Raw genomic sequence first — 26,061 nt, forward strand, 5'->3', positions numbered from 1 at the left:
TATATATATATTATCTTAGAATTATGCTTTGTGTAAGGTAGAGTACACAATTATGTTTATTATGATTCTTTTTTTGTGTTGGCGAATTATATGTTTTATAATTCAAATCTTTACTGCCATGATGTAACCGTGGTTTCGTGAGAAATACCATTTTAGGTGCCTGTTGTTGTATGTAAAAGAGTGGCTTGGACATTTATAACGTGAGTTAATGAGGAGTAAATGAGGACAGCGTTTTGAAGGCCCTGTCTAGTGTCCTCACTGATACAGCTGGTTGTCCACAGAAGATCAGAGTTGATGTGAACACACTCATCAGGGAATCACAGCACGTGCTGCCAGCCACTAGCAAAAATAAAACATGACAAGACAACCATCTGTCCGCCGTAACGCTTTATTGGCACGTGAAGGAGATCAGAGGAGTAGATGAAGCGCACACACTTTATAAAGCTGGTGCTCTGTGGATCTGGTGGACCGCCTGTCCCGTGCCGGCCCCCCGCATCAGAGACTCATTTCAGGCATGGGTACTCCTGTGTGTCCACCACGGTGGGGCTCGAGAGTAGAATGACGCAGAGAGAGAGACATATGTCCCCTCATCTGTGATGGCCCCAGACCACCCACATGCTGACGTTACATCATCTAACACCCCTTTTTTTTACAAACTTCAGTGTAATACTTTTCAATAAGGTTGTATATGATAGCATTAGTTCATGCATTAGCTATCATAAACTAATAATACTTTTTAAAGAATACCATAAATATCATCATCTTTTACTTGCATTTACATTTAGTCATTTAGCAGACGCTTTTATCCAAAGCGACTTACAGATGAGATAAACAATGGAAGTAATTGGAACAACATAAGGACAACAAAAAGCACAAGTGCAATAAAAAACTTGTTTCAAACCTGTAGGAATTCCATAACTTCTATGAAAGCTTTAATGTATGGAGTAGCACCTGTACTCCCTGTTGAAAAAACCAGCATATGCTGGGTTAGGTTTGTTTTGATGCTGGTTTGTGGTGGTTTAAGCTGGTCATGTGCTGTTTCCTCACCAGCTCAAACCAGCCAATGACCAGCTTAAACCAGCATCAAAACATACCTAACCCAGCATATGCTGGTTTTTTCAACAGGGCTGTTGATAATTATTAGCTTGTTAACTACTGTGTTGTTGTGTACAACCACATTTTAATCTGTAAATTGTAAAGTAATACATTTTTTTCCCATCTGACAGGATACATTGCTGTGTAACAGCCTCTCTATGTCCTTTCTGTGTCCTCCGTGTTTCAGTCATACAGCTTGCATTAAGTGTGTGTGTGTGTGTGTGTTGCGTCTCACTTTTGAAGGGTAATGAGATCTCAGCATTAGCCTTTTCCCAAATGGTCTAAAATTTAGCTTACTTTGCACACACATTTGCATGCTATAACAACCTTCCAGCTCTCTGTGAGGGCACGCTATATTTCACGTTTCGGTTTTGTGAAGATGCAGAGACAGTACAAGTGTCTTTCTCCCTTATTACACAATACAGCTGGTCTTGAGTAAAGAAATAGTACATTCGGATTTCTGTATAGAAATGTATGGCGCTGGGAAGGCGACAAATGAACAGGTTTCAGTGTTTAGATCGGCATAAAAGATAATGCATCGAATTCAGTATCTAGAAAAATGGATGACAGAACACCAGTCACAATCCAGTAATTAAATAGAATTCAATTCAATTCAATTCAATTTTATTTATATAGCGCTTTTCACAATGTGCATTGTTCCAAAGCAGCTTTACAGGAGCAAATAAGAAAAACACAGAAAGGTAAAACACAGCACAGTGCATGGTGTTTATAGACCAAGCAAGATCATTATAATAAATAATATGTAATAAATAAATGAATAAATGAATAAATAAATGCAGTCTCCCGGTGAGCAAGCCAACACTGCACTGCTCTGCTGTGGCGAGGAACCCAAACTCCAATGTTGAATAATTGAGAAAAAAAAACCTCGGGAGAAACCAGGCTCAGCCGGGAGGGCCAGATCTCCTCTGACGTGTCATAGCTGCACTCAGTGACCCCGACCAAAGCCACCGAGCAACGTCCACGAAGAACAGGGAGAGCCCACTAGCCGCGACCCAGGAAGCCCCACCCGCCGAAACCGTGCAGGTCCAACCCGGTCCCATTCCGCGATCAACAACAGACAACAGAGGAACAACCAGGGAAAAGTAGTAATGGCATAATTAACTTTATTCCTCTGTTGTCTGACATCGACCACAAAACAAAACCAACCAGACCAGACCCACACAGTCCCAACAAATGAAACGCCCCGAACCACAACCAACAAGCCCCCCCACTCCCTACCCACCCACCCAGCAACCTCCAATCAAAGTCACTGAGTGCAGCCATAACTTCAAACTGCTGTCGTGTGATGTAAGTTTAGCATTAAATACCAAGTATTGTAAATTTAGCATTTATGTGACAGGTAGTCCGTCTTTGCTCTCGTTTGGGATGGAATTGTCTGAGCTGGGCCGGCCAGATGGTCGCCTTTTTCTTGGGTGGTGATGGAATTGCCTTGGATGGAGCTGGGATGGGCAGTCAGTCCACAGGCTCTCGCAGGAGGATGGCACGGGATTTTCCGATGTAGCTGGCGTAATCTCTAGTTGTGGATGGGCATGTGACGTTCATCTGGGCCTGGCGGAATCTCTCCCTACCTCGGGATGGGCATCCCGAGGCGAGGGCAGAAACAGAATAATTAGCGTAGCTGCTGTTCATTAGCTATGTATTAGTGAATGCTTGGCTGAAAAGATGCGTCTTTAATCTAGATTTAAATTGGGAGAGTGTGTCTGACCCTCGAATAGTATTGGGGAGGCTATTCCAGAGTTTAGGTGCTACGTATGAGAAAGCTCTACCCCCTTTGGTGGATTTAGTTATTCTAGGTGTTATCAAAAGTCTGGAGTTTTGAGATCTTAGATAGCGTGATGGGTTGTAGTGTGGTAGAAGCTCTGTTATGTAGGTAGGGGCTAAACCATTTAAGGCTTCATAAGTAATTAAAAGAACTTTAAAGTCAATACGATACTTAATGGGTAACCAGTGAAGGGATGATAACATTGGGGTTATGTGATCGTATTTTCTGGACCTGGTTAGAACTCTGGCAGCTGCATTCTGAACTAACTGTAGTTTGTTTATTGATGTTGCAGGACAACCACTAAGCAGTGCATTGCAGTAGTCAAGTCTTGAGGTCACAAATGCATGAATAAGCTTCTCTGCGTCAGCCACACATAAAATATTTCGCAATTTGGCAACATTTCTAAGGTGGAAGAAGGCTGTTTTTGTGACATTTGAGATGTGATTTTTAAATGACAGGTTGCTGTCTAATATAACGCCAAGGTCTTTAACTGTATTTGTTGGAGTAACAGTGCAGCCTTCAATTTGCAGGTCATAATCCGAAATATTCTGCTCACGTGTCTTTGGTCCGATAAGTAATATTTCTGTTTTATTAGAATTTAAAAGAAGGAAATTACAAGTCATCCAATGCTTTATATCGTCGATGCACTCTGCCAATTTGGATAGTTGGAAGGAATCATCTGGTCTTGATGAGATATATAGCTGAGTATCATCTGCATAACAGTGGAAGCTAATTCCATGTTTTCTAATAATGTTTCCAAGGGGCAGCATGTATATGGAGAATAGCAAGGGTCCTAAAACCGATCCCTGAGGTAATCCATAATTTACTTGCGTTAGATTTGATGATTCCCCATTTAAATGGACAAATTGATGTCTGTCTGATAAGTAAGATCTGAACCATTGTAGTGCCTGTCCCTGAATACCGGTATAATTGTGTAAGCGATCTAGAAGTATTTTATGGTCTACAGTATCGAACGCAGCACTAAGGTCGAGCAGGACTAGGAGTGAGATGTTACCTTTATCTGATGCTATAAGCAGGTCGTTTGTAATTTTAACGAGCGCAGTTTCAGTACTATGATGCGGTCTAAAGCCTGACTGGAATTTTTCGTGTATGTCATTATTTTGTAAGAAAGAGCACAACTGAGTGGACACTACTTTTTCTAGTATTTTAGACAGGTAAGGGAGATTTGAAATCGGTCTATAGTTTCCTAGTTCATTGGGGTCTAAGTTTGGTTTCTTGATAAGAGGCTTAATGACGGCCAGTTTAAAGGGTCCTGGGACATGGCCTAGATTAATTGACGAGTTGATAATGTTATAAATGGGCTCAATTGCAACGGGTAATAACTCTTTTAATAATTTAGTTGGTATGGGGTCTAATAAGCAAGTTGTAGGTTTAGATGTTGCAATAAGTTTAATTAAATCTTCCTGTTTTATAGGTGAAAAACACTGTAGCCTTTCTTTTGGGGCGATGGTTGGTACTAATTTATAGGACAGACTTGGAGGTTGAGTTTTTACTATTTTGTCTCGTATGTTTTCGATTTTCTCTGTAAAAAANATAATCCGAAATATTCTGCTCACGTGTCTTTGGTCCGATAAGTAATATTTCTGTTTTATTAGAATTTAAAAGAAGGAAATTACAAGTCATCCAATGCTTTATATCGTCGATGCACTCTGCCAATTTGGATAGTTGGAAGGAATCATCTGGTCTTGATGAGATATATAGCTGAGTATCATCTGCATAACAGTGGAAGCTAATTCCATGTTTTCTAATAATGTTTCCAAGGGGCAGCATGTATATGGAGAATAGCAAGGGTCCTAAAACCGATCCCTGAGGTAATCCATAATTTACTTGCGTTAGATTTGATGATTCCCCATTTAAATGGACAAATTGATGTCTGTCTGATAAGTAAGATCTGAACCATTGTAGTGCCTGTCCCTGAATACCGGTATAATTGTGTAAGCGATCTAGAAGTATTTTATGGTCTACAGTATCGAACGCAGCACTAAGGTCGAGCAGGACTAGGAGTGAGATGTTACCTTTATCTGATGCTATAAGCAGGTCGTTTGTAATTTTAACGAGCGCAGTTTCAGTACTATGATGCGGTCTAAAGCCTGACTGGAATTTTTCGTGTATGTCATTATTTTGTAAGAAAGAGCACAACTGAGTGGACACTACTTTTTCTAGTATTTTAGACAGGTAAGGGAGATTTGAAATCGGTCTATAGTTTCCTAGTTCATTGTTGTCTAAGTTTGGTTTCTTGATAAGAGGCTTAATGACGGCCAGTTTAAAGGTTCTTGGGACATGGCCTAGATTAATTGACGAGTTGATAATGTTATAAATGGGCTCAATTGCAACGGGTAATAACTCTTTTAATAATTTAGTTGGTATGGGATCTAATAAGCAAGTTGTAGGTTTAGATGTTGCAATAAGTTTAATTAAATCTTCCTGTTTTATAGGTGAAAAACACTGTAGCCTTTCTTTTGGGGCGATGGTTGGTACTAATTTATAGGACAGACTTGGAGGTTGAGTTTTTACTATTTTGTCTCGTATGTTTTCGATTTTCTCTGTAAAAAAAATCATGAAATCATTGCTACCAAGGTGCGGCGGAATACCCAGGTCAGGTGAAGTCTGTTTATTTGTTAGTTTAGCAACTGTACTAAATAAAAACCTTGGATTGTTTTTGTTAGTTTCTATGAGGTTACGGAGGTGCTCAGCCTTTGCTGCTTTTAGTGCCTTTTTATAACAGTTTGCACTCTCTTTCCACGCAATTTTAAAGACCTCTAATTGGGTTTGTTTCCATTTGCGCTCCAATTTACGTGTTTCTCTTTTAAGGGCGCGAGTGGTGCTATTGTACCATGGTGCTGCGTTTTTCTCATTAATCTTTTTTGACTTCATAGGTGCGACAGCTTCTAATGTATTAGAGAAAATAGTACCCAATTTGCTGGTCATGTCATCGAGCGATTCTGTATTTATTGGTATGGTTATTAAAGGAGTCAGATCTGGCAAGCTATTTGCGAAACTATCTTTAGTAGTCGAGGTAATTGAATAGAAGACTGACTCACCAGTTGGTGTCATGGCTCTGCTTCCTTAGTCATGTTTTTCTTGGTCCTGTAGCAGAGCCATGGCAAAGCCTTAGGTTTTATGTGAGAAAACCATGAGATGTTTGTTTTTTGACATCTCATGTGTTTTCTCAGGTCTTGTCATTGGCCCCGCCCCTCTCGTTTCATGTATTGTCTCCCTCTTGTGTCTTATGTTCTACACCTGCCCTTGCTCGTTATCCCTCTTTTGTCTTCCGTATTTATACCCTCATGTTCCTTTGTCCTGTGCTCGTGTATTGTGTGTGTTCCTGCCCGTGTGTCGAGTTGTGGATTTCGTGTTTGGATTACCCTGATTCCCTTTGTGAGTTTTGTGTTCTACCCTGTCATGTCGTGTTTGATTTAAGACGTTTGGTCGTGTCCTTTAGTTTAGTTTTACTGTTCTTGTTTTCATTTTGCCCCCTCGTGGGAAGTCTTTTGTTTTATATATATATTTCTTAGTTCTGTTTTCCCCCATTGTGGGTGTTTTTGTTTTGTGTTAAATAAAATCTCTGTTAACCCCTTACTGCCTGCCTGCATCTGGGTTCTTCTCCACGCACCGTCGTGACAAGTTGGAGTGGCAGATTTTGAGTGCTGAACATTTTATCAGAGTACTGTACGCCAATGAGAGATTTACCAAATTGTATGCTTATTTATTTGTTTAAAGTACACAAAGATGATTTACAAAACAAAGTTTCATCAAAATAAAGAGTTTAAGCATGTACATTAAGCGGTCCAGAACGAATTAATTTGAATTTTTTAGATACAGCTGCGGAAAGAATTAAGAGAGCATTCCAAAAGTTCAATAAACCAGCATTTATAGATGTACTGTGGGCATTCCAGTACAGTGTTTGTTGAATTTGAACAAAATCAAACCTTAGGTGTGACATAAAGTCATCCAACAGAAATGTGAAAGACTGACAGCATGACAACACGCATGAAAACTGTCATAAAAAAAAAAAAATTTTTAATTCTAAATATATGTCCAAACATTACTGTTGTATTGCTTGAACGTGAATATGAAACTGTTTTCTTTGCCGTATTTGAGGACTGAAAAAATACAGAACATCTTTCCTGTTATTTTGACCCGTTTCTCCAGTTTTCATTTTCTGCAAATAAATGCAAATAGAAACAATATTTTTATTTGACATTTGGGAGAAATATTCTTAGTAGTTCACAGAATTAAACAAAAAATAAAACTTTACCTAAACACATACCTATAAATAGTCAATATAGAAAAAACTGAAAATAATTTTGAAATGGTCTCTTATATGTTTACGTTTATATACATATAATGGTCTCTTATACTGTATATGTTTGTAACAAACCCTAACCAAAATGTTTGGGACTTGTCAATACAGTGTTGCAAACTCTGTTATAAGGTCCACAGATCATGTTAAATTAGGATTGTTATGCACATGTCATACATTTAGACTTTTCTCTCTTTCTCAGGTCAGTCAGTTGTATCTGAGCTCCAGTGGTCGTCTCTGTTCCTCTCTCCCGCCTCATATCTTCTCCTCAACTGAACGTGCTTATCACATGATGCTTCAGGAGAGACGCCCACAGTGTTTCATCATCAGGTACTACTACATAATACATAACATTGCAGTACATGTCATTACCACACCTGTCAGTCATTCCTAATCATTTTTTTACCTGTGTTTGCAATCAGTGTCTGTTTACAATATTGTTTTTTCTTATTTGAAACCTTTATTTTTAAAGCAATGACTAAAACGTTACATTTTCTTAAATCTGCTTTTATTAAATACGTTGTCCGATTTAAAACTGTACCTTTTCTGTCGCTGCGGTGGTACCCTTAAAGGTCCAGTGTGTAGTATTTAGGAGGATCTATTGACAGAAATGCAATATAATATACATAACTATGTCTTCAGAGGCTTATAAAGACCTTACATAATGAAGTGTTATGTTTTTATTACCTTAGAATGAGCTACTTCTAGCTACACCCCTTGCATGGAATTCACGACGTAGTTCACTGGTTGCAATTCTCAACCTGGCCACCAGATGCCACTAAAATCTCCACATTGCTCTTTTAAAAGTTCCTTTTTGTACGTTTACGGGAGCAAAGTCTTAAGCTAATAGAAATTCCTCTTTACTTAACATAAATCTAGTAATGTTGATCTTTAAAATATATCGCTGTCACCGAGACAAATGTGCCGGGGACGTTGTAAATCCAAACCTGTTAAACGCTCTTAGGGAGATGAATGGATTGTGGGTCTGTGGAGTAGCTGCTCGATGTCCTGCTCTGCCCCGGTCATCTCCGATCGCAATTAAATCCAGTTTCACATTCTGATGCTCCTTCATTGGCCCGGTCCCCATGTTTCGCTGAGCCAGAAAGGATCTGGCAGCTACTTTAATGCCCTCTCTGCATGGGCTATCCATCACAGGCGTGCACATCCCGCAGGTGAAAGCAGATCGCTGCGGACACCGTCCACTGACTACAGAACCATGGAAACAAAAGTGGTGGAATGCAGGTTCAAGGGCCTCAAGTACACACACACCCACAAACACCCACTCGCCGATGGCTCAGGAATGCATTGTGCCCTTGAGTTCAATTACAACCCAGAATAGACTTCCTAAAAGAAATGGAAAATCGGAGAAAAAAACATCGCACCCTCCAGAAAATGATTAGCGGGAGGCCAAATGACCTTTAAAAACCATCTGCTCAGGCCGGTTTTCATCTCTTCGCTTGCTCTCCGCGGGTCTCCGTAAGGAACCAGGCTCTCCGCGCTGCACATGGAGATGTTCGTTATCGCTGTGAGGTGTTTGACTGTGCTTTATGGCTCATTTTAAGAGGTCGTAACATCGAACAGTGGGGCGATTAATAAAGTTAGCGTACATCATCATGGAAATGAAGTGGGACCTCATTATTCAGCAAGTCTACAAAAGCCCTTTTTAGTTGTTCAGCTGGGATGTGGATTAACACCCTGTCAATAATGTGGGGAAAAAGAAATGAGCAAGTCACAGTGTGTCAGTCACAGTTTTAAAAACTCACTGCCTTATGGGGGCATAAGTGATGCACAGAAGAAGTCAAAAAATGGACTTGGGGGTCCCCCAGATACCTACTAACCATCTCAAATCTGATTACATTTACATAGTTAAGATACAGTAAATTTGGTGAGTTAAAGGGGTCATATGACACGGCTAAAACACATATTATCGTTTGTTTTAGATGGAACTCAATGTGTATACACGATTTAAGGTTCAAAAACGCTGTATTTTTCACATACCGTGCATGTTTGTATCTCCTCTTTGCCCCGCCTCTCTGAAACGCGCAGATTTTTTACAAAGCTCATGGCTCTGAAAAGCGAGGTGTGCTATGATTGGCCAGTTTACCAGTGCGTAGTGATTGGTCGAATACTGCAAGCGTGTGACGGAAATGTGACGCCTCTTACCATATTTGGAAGGTCAGGTTCCAAAGCAATTGTGCTGACAGGTACCCACCTTACTTGCATTTACATTTGGGCGGTCTTAAGCCCATTGCACATTGAGTCCGAAATTTGCGTCTGAAATTTCCGCATGTTAAAAAATAAATACGACCTCACGTTGTGTCAATCACATTTACACACCGCCTCCGATATTTTCGTCCGTCATAAAAAAATTCGGACCGGGTTCGATTTTCTGCGTTTTCGCATCCGTGTCAAGCATTTTGAGTGGCCTTTTATAACTATTCAGAGACACCGTACAAACCAGAGCCAAATACGAAAAAACGCATATGAAAATTTCGGACTGTATGTGCAAAGACCTTTAGTCAACTCATACCACGAACTGACGTAGATTTGTGGGGGTGTGGTTACACGAGGCGTTTCAGGCAGGTCTGGGTGAGCATTCGCTTTTAGATAGAATGCATCTTTTGTTCCCACACTTTCGTTTTTGCAATTTTACGTGTCTAATACATGCATGGGCAACTTATAACACACCAAAGACACAGAAAAACACGTATTCACGCCATATGACCCCTTTAATTATGTACAATAATTAATACAATTTATACAATAATGTCTGTAGAAAGAAATGAAAATAATTTCAGTTTAAATCTGTTACATTTATGAAACCTGTCAAGACCCTCCAGGTGATATTCAAAATTAAAGTGACCTTATGTTCTTTATGAGAAATATAATTTGGGTAACACTTTAGTATAGGGACCAATTCTCACTATTAACTAGTTGCTTATTAGATGCCTGTTTTTAGCATATTGGCTGTTTATTAGTACTTATAAAGCACATATTCAACATGACCGTATTCTACTTTCCTAATCCTACCTAATACCTAAACCTAACAACTACCTTACTAACTATTAATAAGCAACAAATTAGTAGTTTACTGAGGCAAAAGTCATAGTTAATGGTTTATTAATACCGAGAATTGGACCTTAAAATAAAGTGTGACCATAATTTGTTTTCTTTTCATTGTGTCTAGTGGAGAGAGTGGTTCTGGGAAATCCGTGGCCTGTAAACACATCCTGAAGCACCTGTCTGCCCGCTCAAATTCCAAAGGCTTCGCTTTAGAACCACGAATGAAGCATGTAAGTCTGTCTGTCTTTTACATGCAGATGCACTCACACAAACATCTAAAAGCTGACAAATAAGAATTTACAAGATTTTTTGTTGTTGTTGTAATTTTCTGTCTCCTAACTTGACACATTGCTGTAGGTTTGCAGCGACAATAAATGTAAATGCAACACAGAACCAGCCAAACATATCAGGTGTATAATTTTCAATTTTGTGGAGTTCAGTAGAGGGTATGCACGTGTCATCACTTTCCCGCGTGAACACGCCGGAACACGCCTGCTTGAGTGGTAAAACACTGGGCAAAATGAATGGTTACAATATCAGGAAACGCAAATTCCGAGCAACATTTGAGTGTCTAAGAACACCTGATTCCTTTGTAATTCATAAGGTAGTCGTAAGGATCACCGTCGAGTCCAGCTGCTTGTAGTTTCAGCAAATAACTGCGTGTTTTAGTCCTGGTTTTTGTTCCTCCTATTGAATGCAGCCATTTTGCCTCAAGGGGGCGTGTCCCGGCGTGTTCATGTGGGAAAGTGACGTCAATGCATACCCTCTATTTAAGTTTACTACAAATTGTAACTCTAGCTGTATAGAACCAAAACGTTTAAACTACTGGTCATGCCAAGCACATTAATTTACCTCAAACGTAACCACAGTGCTAACCAAATATTAGCATTTTCAGGTTCCACTGGTTTAGTAGCTCTTACATTGTTTTTATCTAGTGGTTGTGTTTGAGGTATTAAACTCTGGAGGTAGTTTTGTGATTCAGTTGAGACTTATAATAGCCTCAAACTGCTGTTTTTTTTTTTTATTAAATGCTTAAAATGATTACTATCTGAAAGCCTGAAGCAGGCAGCTAGCGCTTATGGTCGAATATTAACTAGGCATGTGTTGTATCCGCGTACAGAAATGACTACAGCAGTTTTATGACCGGGAGCACCGGCTGACATTATTACACACTGAAACATTTGTGTGTGTTCTTCACACTACAGTTAATAGCTTAACACTGGGGATGAAGAGTACATTGTAACAGTGGTAGCTTATCGCCACCTGCTGGGGAAAAGTTTCAGCTGCGCAGATGACATGAAACATCATGAATACACTGGCATATTGTTTGTTTTGGGGTATTTCTGAGAATCAGTTTTACATGAGCTGTGTTTGCATTTGTTTTCTCTCAAAATGCACACCAGTAATATTTTAGTATGATATAAGGCGTTTTAATAAAAGCGACTTAAATATCGTCATAGTCCTGGCTTAAGCTAAGCCTTGTCTGTGAAACCAGGCCAAAATCATAGTGAACATTTATGTATTATAATTAATGGCATCACAATCATCACATATTTGGGTTGGACAACATTTTTCTAGTAATATACGCGTAGTTCATTGCATGCATATTTTTGTCATCAATTTGACAGATCATTATTTAATAGATAATACATAAGTTTCAAATATGCAATGTTTGATTTTTGTTTTTTGGATTGTCAGATGGACATTTTTGAAGGCGCCCAAGGAAAATCTGGGTGAACACCCGGCCCTGCTATGTAGAAACCTTTAGATCTAGCACCGAGCACTGAACTTATTGTAAATCATTGTTGCCATTGATTTTGACTAAATGAATAGAAAGTACTTTCTAATACTTAGAACAGCCTTTGCAGTAATGAGCATCTTTAATGCCTTATAATGCCCAGAGTGATTGTTTCTCTATGTATTTCCAGGTAAATGCCATCTTGGAAGCTTTTGGCCATGCCAAGACTCCGATGAACTCTTCTGCAAGCCGGTTTATAAAGTTAATCTCATTACAGTACTGCGAGAGAAGAAGAACTCTACTCAGAGGTGTGTCAGTCGTGTGTTGTGTTGCTTTAGCATCCATCACCTGCAGAGGGTGCTGATGCTCCACGGAAATGCACTAAGATGCCTGACGTCTACTTTATCTCGGTTGCTCTGTGGTTTTAGCTCGTCTCTACACATATATGCTGGAAAAGTCAAGGGTCATCTGCACACGGCCACATCAGCAGAACTTTAACATCTTCTACTTGATGGCTGAAGGACTTTCAGCTGAGGAGAAGAGTAATCTGTATCTCAACAATGTCCTGGCCCATAGGTAACACACACACAATGCAGTATAGATCTGAATATCTTTTTTATTATACTGTGGTTTTTATACACCCTCCCATGCAAAGAATTTTAGGTAAGAAATGAACATGTAAGACACTGGGCATTGTCAATTATGTATGAAACTTGAATTGTCAGAAAAATATGTTGCACATTTCTATCGGGATATATTCAAAAGCATCTCATAAATCCAGCTGATTGCGTTTAACTCTTTGTCAACCCAAGTTGTCTCACATGGGGGGGGGTCAATGGAAGTTTATAGTTAAAAATGGAAAGTCCACCTCTGTTTGACTGAATTTTTGAGAAAGCTGCTGAGAGTTTGTACATGTCCAACATGACTCCGCTTGCCATCATAAGAAGTCTTAATCAAGCGACTACCTAAGTCATGTTTCTTTAATGATGTTTTTGCCATCGCTGTGTGTTTCCGCAGGTGTCTGAGCACAGCGGCCCCAGATGAAACTCCTGCGGTCGCTACGTCGTGTCCTCAGAGCAGAGAGAAGCTCTTGGCTCTTAAACAGGCTCTGCGTGCCCTCGGCTTCAACAGACTGGTATGCGCACGTATGCGTACACATGCAAAGATGCACATTGTCTGCTCCGCAGTTTTTATTTACATACATTGCACACGTAAATAAAATACGCATGTCTGTGCAGAGGACACACATGAATACACATATTTAGGAAAAGCACACAAGTAATGGGCCAAGCTGTGATGTAAAACCTTTTAATGGAGCCAAATAAATTGTATTTACTGTGTATACATATTCAGCCAGCTTTTGGATTGCTTGGCCTGAATCACAGCATTACTTTATAGCCTCAATAGACTTTGTGCTTAACTGCCTACTCCAACGCAAGCAAAGTAAATCACCTTTTAAGTGACTCGCATGTAGACAGTTTGTAAAGTAGCCTTGTTTTTTGGAGTCACAAGACGTTTTCTTTTGACTGATGTAGGTTTACATTAGTTGCACAGTAACATCATTCAGTATTTACAGTAAAACTTATTACAGCATGTCTGCAGACTATAATAACGCACAACACAGACCTCCATTCACCCCGAGGCGTACCTCAGTCAATCTGCGTGTTACAGTGTGTTATTAAGGTTGTGTAAAGACGAGTCCTAGCGTATTGCATAGTATTTGCTGCCTACTGTCTGTATGTGTATCTATTGTACATGCATGCAAATACTTAAAGGTCCAGTGTGTCATTTTTTGGAGGATCTTTTGACAGAAATGCAATATAATTAACATAACTATGTCTTCAGAGGTGTCCTTACGTAATGAAGCGTTATGTTTGGATTATCTTAGAATGAGCTATTTCTATCTACACACACCGCGGGTCCCCTTGCATGGAATTCGCCATGTTGTTTCTACAGTAGCCCTAAACGGACAAACTGCTCTGCAGAGTAGGGTTGCACGGTGTACCGGTGCTACGGTAGCATCGCGATGCTAAAGCTTCAAAATACCCGCGATGCCTCTCTATTTTTGAAACGGTAGTATCGTAGTACCGTAGTTAATGTTGCATATGCGCATTAATATTTATTTGAACACTTACATCTGCCTTTTTGCGGTGTTTATCTCCAAAATGAATGTGTGTTTTGAATGTCTCGGACGAGTTAATGATTCAAATTGGCGTTTTGAACGAGTTGGTTAAATGATTCACTAACTCAGTGGAAAATTGACGCCACCTACTGGCCGTTTTAGTTCTGCATTTAAAGTAAGCCTAATATTTCCCTTTATAAAGACTGCTGTATCAATTAATTTTGTCCAACATTTGAATTAGTTCCTACGTGAAAAATGATCTAGTGTACTTTAGTATTTACTACAATAAACTACTAAAACTCATAGATACTAGTGTTTTTGAGTCTTATCATAGTAAATATTTAAGCATACTACAGTATTTATAGTATTTACAAATGACTTAATGTAAATGTATTTGCTACAATTTATCCAATTACTACAGTTAATACAACAACATATTCTAGTGCAAAGTATAATACAGTTTACTATAGTAAATACAAAACGTTTAATCTAAATCTGTGTTATTTGTATAGATTTGAATTATATGGCACAGCATCGTGATACTACTTGGTATCGAGATACTTCAGCTGGTATAGTATTGTAAGACATGTTTATGGTACCGTGACAACCCTACTACAGAGCATGTTTCGTAAATATAGTATCTCCTTAGGAAAAGAAGCGAAAACGTGTCGACATCTTAGTGTCAGCCGCCGTAGTGCTTCGAAAGAGAGGGAGTGGTGCAATTAGCAACCTCACCTCTAGATGCCGCTAAATTTCATACACTGGACCTTTAATGTGTTGCATGGATATGTTGTTATAACGAAACGTATATAATATCAGTTTACAATCTTGAGCCTTGAGATTTGTGTTGAGTTCATACACACACACCCACCTTCAGACAGACATAGTGTTCTAATCCTACTAGGAACCTGTTAATCTCCTTCATTATAGAAGGATTGTTCTTTCTTTCTTTAAGTGAGTGCACCGCAACCCTCACAAACACACACATTAAAGGAACATTTCACCCATAAATAAAAAGCCTGTCTTTATTTACTCACCCTCTTGTCATTTCAGAACTGTGTGACATTCCTTCTTTCGCAAAACCCAAAAAAGATGTTTTGCACAATGTCGGTAACCAAAAAAAAGCGGGACCTATTGACTTCTCCGTGTCTGTACAAAAAGTCAGCGGGTGCCACTGTTGTTGTACATTCTTCAAAATATCTTATTTTTTGTGTTCTGCAGAATTCTTACGGGTTTGAAATCACAAGAGGGTGAGGAAATGACGACAGAATTATTATATTTGGATGAACTATCCCTTTAATGTTGTCAAAAGCCTCGCATCAAAAAAACGGCAGCACAAATGCCAATTTTTACTTTCATGTGGCTACTGCTATTTTGGACCGTGCCCACAAGTAGGCCTATACTGTGCTGTGCAATCCTTCCTTTTTCTTCTTCTTCTAAGGCCTGCGCAAAAGTCCTTGATCCAGTCCGACTCATAACTTTGTGTCTCTTTTAGGAGGTGGAGAATTTGTTTGCGGTCCTCTCCGCGCTGCTGCATTTGGGAGATCTGCGCTTCACCGCCCTCACAGACGCCGACACTGCGTTTGTGTCCGACTTACAGCTGCTGGATAGAGGTCAGTCATGCCAATGTGCACTGAGGCCACCAGGGGGCAATCTACTCCATCGGGAAGCCTCAGATGAGGGGAGGGAGAGAGATGGAAAGTGGGCGGGTAGCTACGCAGTTGGAATTGTGTCACACATCATCCTGGGTTGTTTACATCAGTTCTGCCGTGGTCTAATAGCAGAATCGCTCACCACGCAATGGAAAACTCTCTCGGCCTCTCTGATACACAACGCACCAGAGCACACACGCACTCTCCGGCCTTACACAAACACGATGTCACCTGTTTCTTCAAGCCTTGCACTGCAGACGGGCGGAACAGACCGGCCACTCGCTGACCTCGCAGTTACATAAGGACACGTATAATACAGAGTCCGGGTAAACAAGTGATGTCAGCATGCACAAATACAAGAGCGCAGATACATGCTCGCCCGTGTGAGGTTTCTGTTATGGATACATGTGATCACAGTTCAAAGTGGGCACAGATAAACATGACCCATTATACGCTAATGTGCGCAACTTAACCAAACATACTAATGCAAACACGCATTGCGGTTCGTGTTTGCTGTTTTCTGTGATTTGTAAGCACGTAAGAGAGAATAAATAGAAGGGTTGGATAGGAAATAGGGCGGTGCATATTATGTTTTTATAAAACTGACACTGACTCTGAAATCTGATTGGATGTCCCATTCAAATCTTTAAACACACATTAGTATGTATTGCACCAAATCTGTTTATACAGTATCACACACTGTTACATCAGGAGAATAAACATATGAATTGATTTAATGTGGTTATTGATGAAATATTAGGTTCTTTGCCAAACTTTTTCAACAGAATTTTGTGTCACATCCAGGGCTGGAAATGGGGGGAATGCAGGGGGACGGGGTCAGGGGAGTGCATTTCAAGGGGGGGCTAAGTTCCACATAAAAGTGTAGAGCATTTCATGCCGTGCATAAAGTGGTATTTTCTGCGTCGATTTACCCAACTAGAGTCCCCTCAGTGAATCACAGCCATCACAACCACACCTATTCACTAGAGTGGAATGGGCGGCCTTTCTAAATCGTTCTCAATGGCAGGTGGGAGACGGGCTTGCGGGGGGGCGGGGCTTTGTGAAACACAGTGGAGTTGAGTAAACTGAGAGCTTCAAAAAGTTTGAAATGCTTAACTGTATGCAAATACGAACTGAGATATAGCTTTGAGGTAAAGGGAAGTGAAGGGTGGTAAGTCTGTCATAAGTTACGAGCTCATGAAAATGTCAGGCCATGAAGCAAAAACTGCGCAGTGCAGGAGTTTCTGTTAAAGGGATAGTTCACCCAAAAATGAAAATGCTGTCATCATTTACTCACCCTTTTGTCATTTCAAACCTGCGTGACTTAGTTTCTTCCGCAGAACACAAAAGAAGATATTTTGAAGAATGTTGGTATCCGGCACCCATGACATGGTTTGTGTCCAATGTAAGCGAATGGGTGCCAGCGCTGTTCGGTTACCAGCTTTCTCCAAAATATCTTCTTTCGTGTTCTACGGAAGAAACTAAGTCACGCAGGTTTGAAATGACAAGAAGGTGAGTAAATGATGACAGAATTTTCATATTTGGGTGAACTATCCCTTTAATGTGATTTTTAGCTGGCGCTTACATGTTACATGCCACATTTCAGTCAGATTTTAAAGTTGATTTGACATTTGTGAAGCCTCTGTATTGCAGTCTCTGTTTGAAACATAATTGAAACATAAAACTGCAGGTTGCTTTACATGTTTATCTTTATGTGGGTTAAAGTCTATTGATGTCAAACTGACATTTCCGGGAATGTTCCACTTTAAGTCATCATTGTAAGCTTACCGGGGCTTATCCAATCAGCGTTTGATTTCTGAACTCTGCATTCCTATTTAATTTTGAGTACTTGATTGTTTTTGACTCTTTCTGTAGTTGCTGGGATGTTACAGGTGAACTCTGAAGATCTAGGCTCCGCCCTCACCTCTGACGTGCAGTACTTTAAAGGTATGACCTTCGATTGCCGCTCATTCACACTTTCTGTTGCATTGCACTTTATACACTCTTCAAAATAAAGGTGCCTCACGATGCCATAGAAGAAACGTTTTTATATAAATGTTTCCATAAGAGCCTTTAACATCCGAAGAACCTTTCTGTTTCACATAAGGTTCTTTGTGGCGAAAAACAGATTATAAGAAGGAAAGAAAGAGATGGTTCTTTAAACAACCTTTGCCCGAATGGTTCTTTGTGGAACCAAAAGTGGTTCTTCTATGGCATCGCTGTGAAGAACCTTTTAAGCACCTTTAATTTTAATAGTGTGTGGAGTGAAATCTCACTACTTGCGACCTGATGACACTGTTCATTCAGATGTACCGGCCTTTACCCATTCACAATCTCATCAATGAATGTGGCCTGCAGCGTTTGGCCTCAGATTATATTACGAACGATCCCAATTTGGCTCAATTTGAGCTCAACTGGACAACTGCCTCATTCATAAAACGCAGACACAAACACACATTTCTGTCTAGACTGGGCGAACGTTTGCCCATGTGCGGCATTATACAACAAGCGCGGAGTGTGTGTGAATCGCACGATACAGTGTCTGGAGGTTAACCCAATTCAGCCACTGACCTGCTGCCCAAAATTACATGCACGCTTGGCATTGTTTGGTTTTCTCCTCCTCATACGTATGTGCCATCTCGATTGTTCTTTGTTTTGTTTATTGTCTCTCTCAGGCGAGTAAACAAACGCTTACAATGCCACGCTTGTGCGCATCCGCATTTATGTAGTCTGATATACGCAGCGAATGAATTCATCTCTGATGTTCTTTAGTGCCCTGCGTAACGATGGCAACGTGGGCATCTGGAAGTTGACGTTCTGTGGCCCGACGTGAATGAGATGGCGAATGAGGTGATTCAGAGTCTGACATCATCAAAGGTCACATTGCCAGAGCTCGGGTTCTGCACGTCCTCCCCATCAGCATATTCGATGTCCCCCCAGTCGGCGCGATCAACAATAGGCTGCTTGTTTTTCTGCCACCCACATGCGCTGTATATCAGTCAGAATGTGACACACTGCCTCCAGTTTGTTTTCCTCTTTGCTCTGTTCCCCTGTTGTTTGGAGCAGACGCTGTCTGTTTGGATGTTTTTCGCTCCTGTCGCTACTTTTCATGTGCTGCCAACCCTGTTGAAAAGAGTAGCTGCGACCAACGTGAATTGTTAAGCTTATCCATTGCTCTATAGTAGCTAAAGGGATAGATTAGCCAAAAATTGGAACTCTGTCATTGTTTTTTTTTTCACATTTATTCATGTCATTCCAAAACTGTATATGAGTATGTGAAACACAAAAAAAGATATTTTGAGAAATGTCTCTGTGGTTTTGTGCCCAAACTGTGGAAGTCAATGGAAGGGGGGTCATATGGCGTGAATACGTGTTTTTCTGTGTCTTTGGTGTGTTATTAGTTGCCCATGCATGTATTAGACACGTAAAATTGCACAAATTTAAGTGTCGGAACAAAAGATGTATTCTATATAAAAGCGGATGCTCACCCAGACCTGCCTGAAACGCCTCGTGTAACCACACCCCCACAAATCCACGTCAGTTCGTGGTATGATTTGACTAAGACCGCCCAAATGTATACCTGTCAGACCTGTCAGCACAATTGAAGAGTAACCTTATGTTCCAAATATGGTAAGAGGCGTTACATTTCCGTCACACGCTTGCAGTATTCGACCAATCACTACGCACTGGTTAACTGGCCAATCATAGCACACCTCGCTTTTCAGAGCCATGAGCTTTGTAAAAAATCTGCGCGTTTCAGAGAGGCGGGGCAAAGAGGAGATACAAACATGCACGGTATGTGAAAAATACGGCGTTTTTGAACCTTAAATCGTGTATACACATTGCGTTACATCTAAAACAAACGATAATATTTGTTTTAGCCGTGTCATATGACTCCTTTAAAATATCTTTTTTGTTTTCTCCAGAAGAAAAAATGTTAATCTTTTCTTCACATACAAATCGAATGACTTTAGAGTTACTTTTAAGCTGCTTTAATGTTGTCTTCAAAGTTTGACAGCTCTTGTCCCCATTCACTTTCATTATTTAAAATATGTTGACCTGGTGGTGACTAGCTACAGTGAGGGAAATAAGTATTTGATCCCCTGCTGATTTTGTAAGTTTGCCTACTTACAAACAAATGAAGGGTCTATAATTTTTATGGTGGGTTTATTTTAACTGATAGACACAGAATATTAAAAAAAATCAGGGGAAAAAAATGTTATATAAAGGTTATAAATTGATTTGCATTTCAGTCAGTGAAATAAGTATTTGATCCCCAAGCAAAACATAACTTTGTACTTTGTGGAGAAACCCTTGTTGGCAAGCACAGAGGTCAGACATTTCTGATAGTTGGTCACCAGGTTTGCACATGTGTCCGGATACATTTAGTCCACTCCTCTGTCAATCTTTAAGGTTTCTTGGCTGTCGCTCAGCAAATTGGAGTTTTAGCCTCCTTCACAGAGGTTCTATAGGACTAGGGTCTAGAGACTGGCTAGGACATTTAATGTGCTTCTCCTTAAGCCACTATTTGGTTGTCTTGGCAATATGTTTTGCGTCTTTGTCATGTTAAAGGCTCATCCATGACCCATCTTCAGTGACCTAGTTAAGGGGAGGAGGTTCTCGTCCAAGATTTTACGGTACATGGGCCCGTCCCTCAGCCCCTCAATGCGGTGAAGTCATCCTGTATACCTGTAGCAGAGAAAAAGCCCTAAAGCAGAATGTTTCCAACACTGTGCTTCTCTGTAGACATGATGTTCTTGGGCTCATAGTCAGCATTTCTCTCCCTCCAAACACAGGAGTCCATTTTGGTCTCACAGCAGTGCCAGCACTTTCGCCAAAGCCTTTTCTGAATCATTTTTATGTTCATTGTCAAACTTAAGACGAGCCAGGCGGGCCTTCTTGGGCAGGAGGACCTTGCGGGTGCTTCAGGATTTCAGTCTACTGTGGCATAGCGTGTTACCAATGTGTTACCAATGTTTTGCTTGCTAACTGTGTTCCCAACTGTCTTGAAATCATTAACAGGCTTCTTCCGTGTAGTTCTGGGCTGATCTTTAACATTTCTCATGATCATCTTTACCCCATTGGGGAAATATTGCAGGGAGCTCCAGAACAAGGGCATTTGATAGTTATTTTGTATATCTTCTATTTCCAAATAATCACACCAACAGTTGTCTCCTTCTCACCAAGCTTCTGTCTGTAGCCTATTCAAGGTTTGTGCAGGTCTCCAATCTTGTCGCTGACATCCTTTAAAACCTATTTGGTCTGGACCATGGTGTTGGAGAGGTTGAACTGGAAGATACAGATTCTGTTGGCAGGCATCTTTTATATACATAACAAGCTGATTTAGGAGTACTTTCTTAAAGTGACAGGACTAATCTGTGGTCCATATAGGCACATAACCAATCTGTGGAGCCAGAATTCTTGCTAGTTGGTAGGGGATCAAATACTTATTTCACTGACTGAAATGCAAATCAATTTATAACCTTTATATAACATTTTTTTCCCCTGATTTTTTTTAATATTCTGTGTCTATCAGTTAAAATAAACCCACCATAAAAATTATAGACCCTTCATTTGTTTGTAAGTAGGCAAACTTACAAAATCAGCAGGGGATCAAATACTTATTTCCCTCACTGTATACTGGTATTTTAAAGACGCACGAGAATAAAGGATCAAGTAAAAGATCACTTTACCTTCTTGTCCAGGTGATGCCATAACAAGGCGCCACACTGTGGAAATGTGCAACTGTCACAGAGACCTCCTGGCCAAAGCTCTGTACGGACGACTCTTCAGCTTCTTGGTCAATAACATTAACTTTCACCTCCAAGGCCAAGAAGAAAACATTGGGTAAGATGACATATATATCGCGTGTCTTTTATGCACATGAAGGGTCTCTGCATGAATAAAAGAGAATATGGTGCTGAAAGCGTGAGGGGAAAATGATGTATGTGTTTATTTGAACTTGGTATAAATTGTTAATGTCATCACAGTACATAACTTTACTTATTCCTGCCAGTCAATGATCCTCACACATCTCAACAGTTCACTGAACTTACTCCAGCTGTGACTAGTAGTAACACACACAACAAGTCCTTCTCAAAGACCTTCTGCGATAACATCGGTCAAAACAAGGGCTTACCGTAAAGTTTTGAAATAGTTTACATAGCGTATTGATGCATTTGAAGGGTGAGCGACAGAGCAACACGCCCAGGACTCTGTCATTGCGTTATGAAAAAGGCGTCTTGCAGAAATAAGTGAAATATTCATGGAACTCGAAGTATGTGTGTATTTACATGCAAGTCAGAGCGAGTCATCATTTTGCACACTTTCGCCATACTTGCTTTCCGCTGAAAGATCCAGGAACACATAGTGAACATATTGTCACCGTTTGGAAACTTCAAACTGTTTTTCAACCAGGGGGCCAGGGGCCTCAAGAAGACTTCTTTTCAAATTCAAACAAACGTTAAAAGTAGCTAACATAACAAAAAAATTGCTTAGTGTTTAGTCATATTTATAACTTACAGACATCTTTTGAATAATGAATATTTGATTAAGTACAGTAGTAATTGTTTTGAACAATAAAGTCAAGAATTCTGTTTATTCTGTTTATGTGTATTCTGTCTAAACAACGCAGGTCATAATACAGTATAACAACACATCATGACATGATTTTGGTGGCTTGATGAAGACATTTTTCGCATGTGTCACCGCATAAAGTTTTGAAAATAAAAGTGTGTAGTAGTTAACAGTAACTTGATCTTACTTTCTTGCCAAATCCGCTTGTGCTAATTTAGAGTCTTGATGTATTAAGGGTTAAGAAGAAATGACTCCACACCCACACAATCCAAAATCTGTTTGAAATCTATTTACAAAGGGTTTAGCATTGTAAGGAAATGAAGGTGTCAGGCATAAATGGCTTCCTAGGACATTCTGATGCGTGATCGATAAATAAGCAATGCAGACTGGACTTGGTTTGTCCTGGTCAGCGTTTCAGTAGGAACAGCTTTGGATGAGGCGATGATGATTATCGATGTGTACATGAGAATGTTCATTATGGGTCAGTGAGGGCACGATACTGTAACTGCCTAAATGACCAACACAAGGGGAAACTCACACTTACTGACTTAAAGCTGAACTTTGACATTTGTTGTTTGTTTGTACATGTAAAGACAAAAACGGCAGTACATTACCTTCGAGCGTCTTGGCACAGTACTTCAAAACAGGATGATTTCCATAACCAATGAATATTTATTTTAGACATGCTGCAGTTACTTCAGTCACTGTTTCCTACGGAGCCCTTTTAGGGACATGGTGGTGGGAAAAATATGAGAGGGAAGAGAAAAATATTTTTTAAAGCTTTTGCGTTATCTCGCAAAACTTTTGCGTTTACCCGAGAAACATTGCGTTCCCTCGCAAATATATTTGCGTTATCTCGCAAAACGTTTGCGTTCTCTCGCAAACATATTTGCGTTATCTCGCAAACACTTCATGTTTAATGTCCCGCTGGCAGAATTTAAGACTAGCTCCGTAGGCTACATAAACATTGGTCTATAGTCGCAGATTCCCAGACCAATAACTCGTGAGCTAAACGTTCTTATAACACAAATTAAACCTCATTCTATGTAATGTAAACAATGAACTTTAACTTAATTTTCCACAAATCGAGCCTTTTATTGATCTCAGGCGGGAGCCGGCTGAGACAATACCGAAGGGATCGTCTGCAAAGTGCAAAACCCGAATATCATTAGGCTACTAATAATAGTCATTAACTTCGATGCTACATTCTGTAGTATAACTAAAACCAGTTTAAATTCAGCAGGAGAGCATTAATGTGTAAACTGAATTTGGTGAGACTTCAGTGTGTAACATTTAAGTTATTAATGACTATTTTTGTAGTAACGCTTTTCGGATTTACAGTCACTTTGTAGACGGTTCCTTTGGACTTGTCCATGTCGCCTGCTCAGATGATATCAATTTATATTTTCGTTTTGAGGAAGACTGGGTTGTAGATCCTAATCTAAGGACGTATGTGTTATTTGTGTTATAACAACGTTTAGCTCACGAGTTATTGGGAATCTACTATGAACCGCTCCATTGTTAATGTACGGAGCGGGACAACAGGACGTTTGAATGTTTTGCGAGATAACGCAAATATCTTTGCGAGAGAATGCAATGTTTCTCGGGGGAACGCAAAAGTTTTGCGAGATAACGCAAAAGCTTTAAAAAATATTTTTCTCTTCCCTCTCATTTTTTCCACCACCATGTCCCTAAAAGGGCTCCGTGGTTTCCCTATCTGACTGATACAATTATTTTATTTATAAATAAAATAAAATGTATAAATATAGATAGATACATTTTAAATATAGATTTCAGTGCTACATATTTTAAAATGTTTCAATAAAAAAATCTAAAACTGTAAGTTAAAGTCTTCGGACTGGTACATGACATTCAGCTGTGTTATTGGTCTCTTGTCTATTCATTTGGATGACCTTTCGTTTCCAGCCATACAGTATGTACAGTAGCTTATGTCCAATATTTACACTAGCTTATGGAATGCTACGATTATTTTTTACATTTTTATTTGCTTTGGCAACCTATGCCAGATGTAGCCTCAAACTCACAGCTGAATAAAACACACCTTTGATCCTTTTAATGCAAACAGACTCCACTTATGCACCAGAAGCTTTTTACCGTTACACTACTGCATGTACTGCAATTGTTGTATGTACTTCGGATTGATTGAGTATGTATAGAGGCAGGCATTGAATGCACACTTCAGTATCTTGAGAGAATGCAGGTGGTCATTATGGGTATTCATCACCTTTTGTTTAGCAAAAATTATATTCAGACACGATTATTTGACGTTTGCTTTTGACTTTACAGACTATTTTAGAAAATCGAAACAACGCTAGTTCAAAGCATTTCTTTTGTAAAAAAAGCAAAGAAAACAGTAAAAGGTCACACACAAAAAATATAATATGATATACTGTATAATGTAATATGATATGTAATGTAATTACATTTACTGTATATACATTATACACGTTACATTATATATGTATATGTGTGTGCATGTGTGTGGGAAGGGTAGACCCTACGGTATGGGGACAAAATGTCCCATTTGGGGACATTTTTTGGTCCCCAAGAGGAAACAAGCTTATAAATCATACAGAATTCACTTTTGTGAAAATCTAAAAGAGCAGACGTGTGTGATTGTTAGGGTTAGGGAATATGATATACAGTTTGTACAGTATAAAAACCATTGCGTCTATGGAATGTCCCCATAAAACATGAAAACCCAACACGTGTGTGTGTGTGTGTGTGTGTGTGTGTGGCCTTTTACTGTTTTTAACAGTATAACAGCATTAAATCTTCAGTCCAAATGTGTCTTTCAACCAAAGACATATTGCTGCTGACCTCAGATCCGCAGTCGAAACAGCAGTTCTGAATTGTGTTCTTGTCTGTTTTGGCAGAGATCCTGCGCTTGAGATAAGCATTCTTGACATCTTTGGCTTTGAGGAATTCCAGAGGAATGGATACGAACAGGTAAGAGACCGTACAGTCAGGAAATACTGGTATTGTCATGTACTGGATGTGCTCTGTACATCAGACACCGTGTGTGCCGCAGTCTTTAAAGGGACAGTTCACCCGAAAATGTAAATTCTGTCATCATTTACGTCATTTCAAACCTGTATCACTTTCTTTCGTCTGCAGAAAATAGAAGATATTTTGAAGAATGTTGGTAACAAAACCACGGCATAGGCCTACCCATTCTCCTGCATTGGTTTTGTGTCCATACAATAGAAGTTGCTGTTCGGTTACCAACTTTCTTCAAAATATCTTCTTTTGTGTTCCGCTGAAGAAAGAAAGTCATACAGGTTTTTTCAGTAAAAAACTGAAAAAACCAAAAATTTTCAGTTTTGGGTGAACTGTCACTTTACCATCAGACTGCTGCGGCCCTGACCGCTGCCATAAATGCTGTCTATTTGGAGAAACGCCATCTCTGTTCTTTGCCTGGCAATGAAGAACACAAACTGTTCCTAACCATTTCTTCCTGTAGAGTCTGGTAGCCCCTCTGCTGCACTGCATTGGGTTTGACATGGGGCGTAGAGCCGCAGGCCACTGGGAACACAGGCATTGTGTCTGTGGTCCTGGTTTCCCATACAGCGGAACACACTGATCTATCCCACAGGTCTCTGTTGGGATGGTGCTCTTTCAGCTATGGCTTTTTTAGACTTATCATTGGACAGAGATTGTTCTTCTGTCAGCTTTCCCCGCCATAAA

The 26,061-nt window shown here is 39.9% G+C and overlaps 1 protein-coding gene and 1 long non-coding RNA gene across 7 annotated transcripts in view; one reads left to right on the forward strand and one right to left on the reverse strand.

The window, feature by feature from the left end:
• myo16 (myosin XVI) overlaps positions 1-26,061 on the forward strand; it is a 184,927-nt gene that overhangs the window by 98,083 nt on the left and 60,783 nt on the right. For all 6 annotated transcript variants that reach the window (XM_057336149.1, XM_057336150.1, XM_057336151.1 and 3 more), the window contains exons 13-21: positions 7,405-7,532; positions 10,390-10,495; positions 12,194-12,311; positions 12,432-12,579; positions 13,021-13,138; positions 15,621-15,738; positions 17,653-17,724; positions 21,483-21,624; positions 25,251-25,323. In XM_057336149.1, coding sequence (XP_057192132.1) covers positions 7,405-7,532; positions 10,390-10,495; positions 12,194-12,311; positions 12,432-12,579; positions 13,021-13,138; positions 15,621-15,738; positions 17,653-17,724; positions 21,483-21,624; positions 25,251-25,323 — 1,023 coding nt within the window. The remainder of the gene's footprint in view (positions 1-7,404; positions 7,533-10,389; positions 10,496-12,193; positions 12,312-12,431; positions 12,580-13,020; positions 13,139-15,620; positions 15,739-17,652; positions 17,725-21,482; positions 21,625-25,250; positions 25,324-26,061) is intronic.
• LOC130555714 (uncharacterized) lies at positions 7,453-8,473 on the reverse strand. The gene is made up of 3 exons (XR_008963135.1): positions 7,890-8,473; positions 7,744-7,800; positions 7,453-7,538 (listed from the first exon to the last, which is right to left on the reverse strand). It is a non-coding gene; the product is annotated as an uncharacterized LOC130555714 (long non-coding RNA).

This window comes from Triplophysa rosa, linkage group LG6, assembly GCF_024868665.1.
Source record: "Triplophysa rosa linkage group LG6, Trosa_1v2, whole genome shotgun sequence".
Taxonomy (NCBI): Eukaryota; Metazoa; Chordata; class Actinopteri; order Cypriniformes; family Nemacheilidae; genus Triplophysa; species Triplophysa rosa.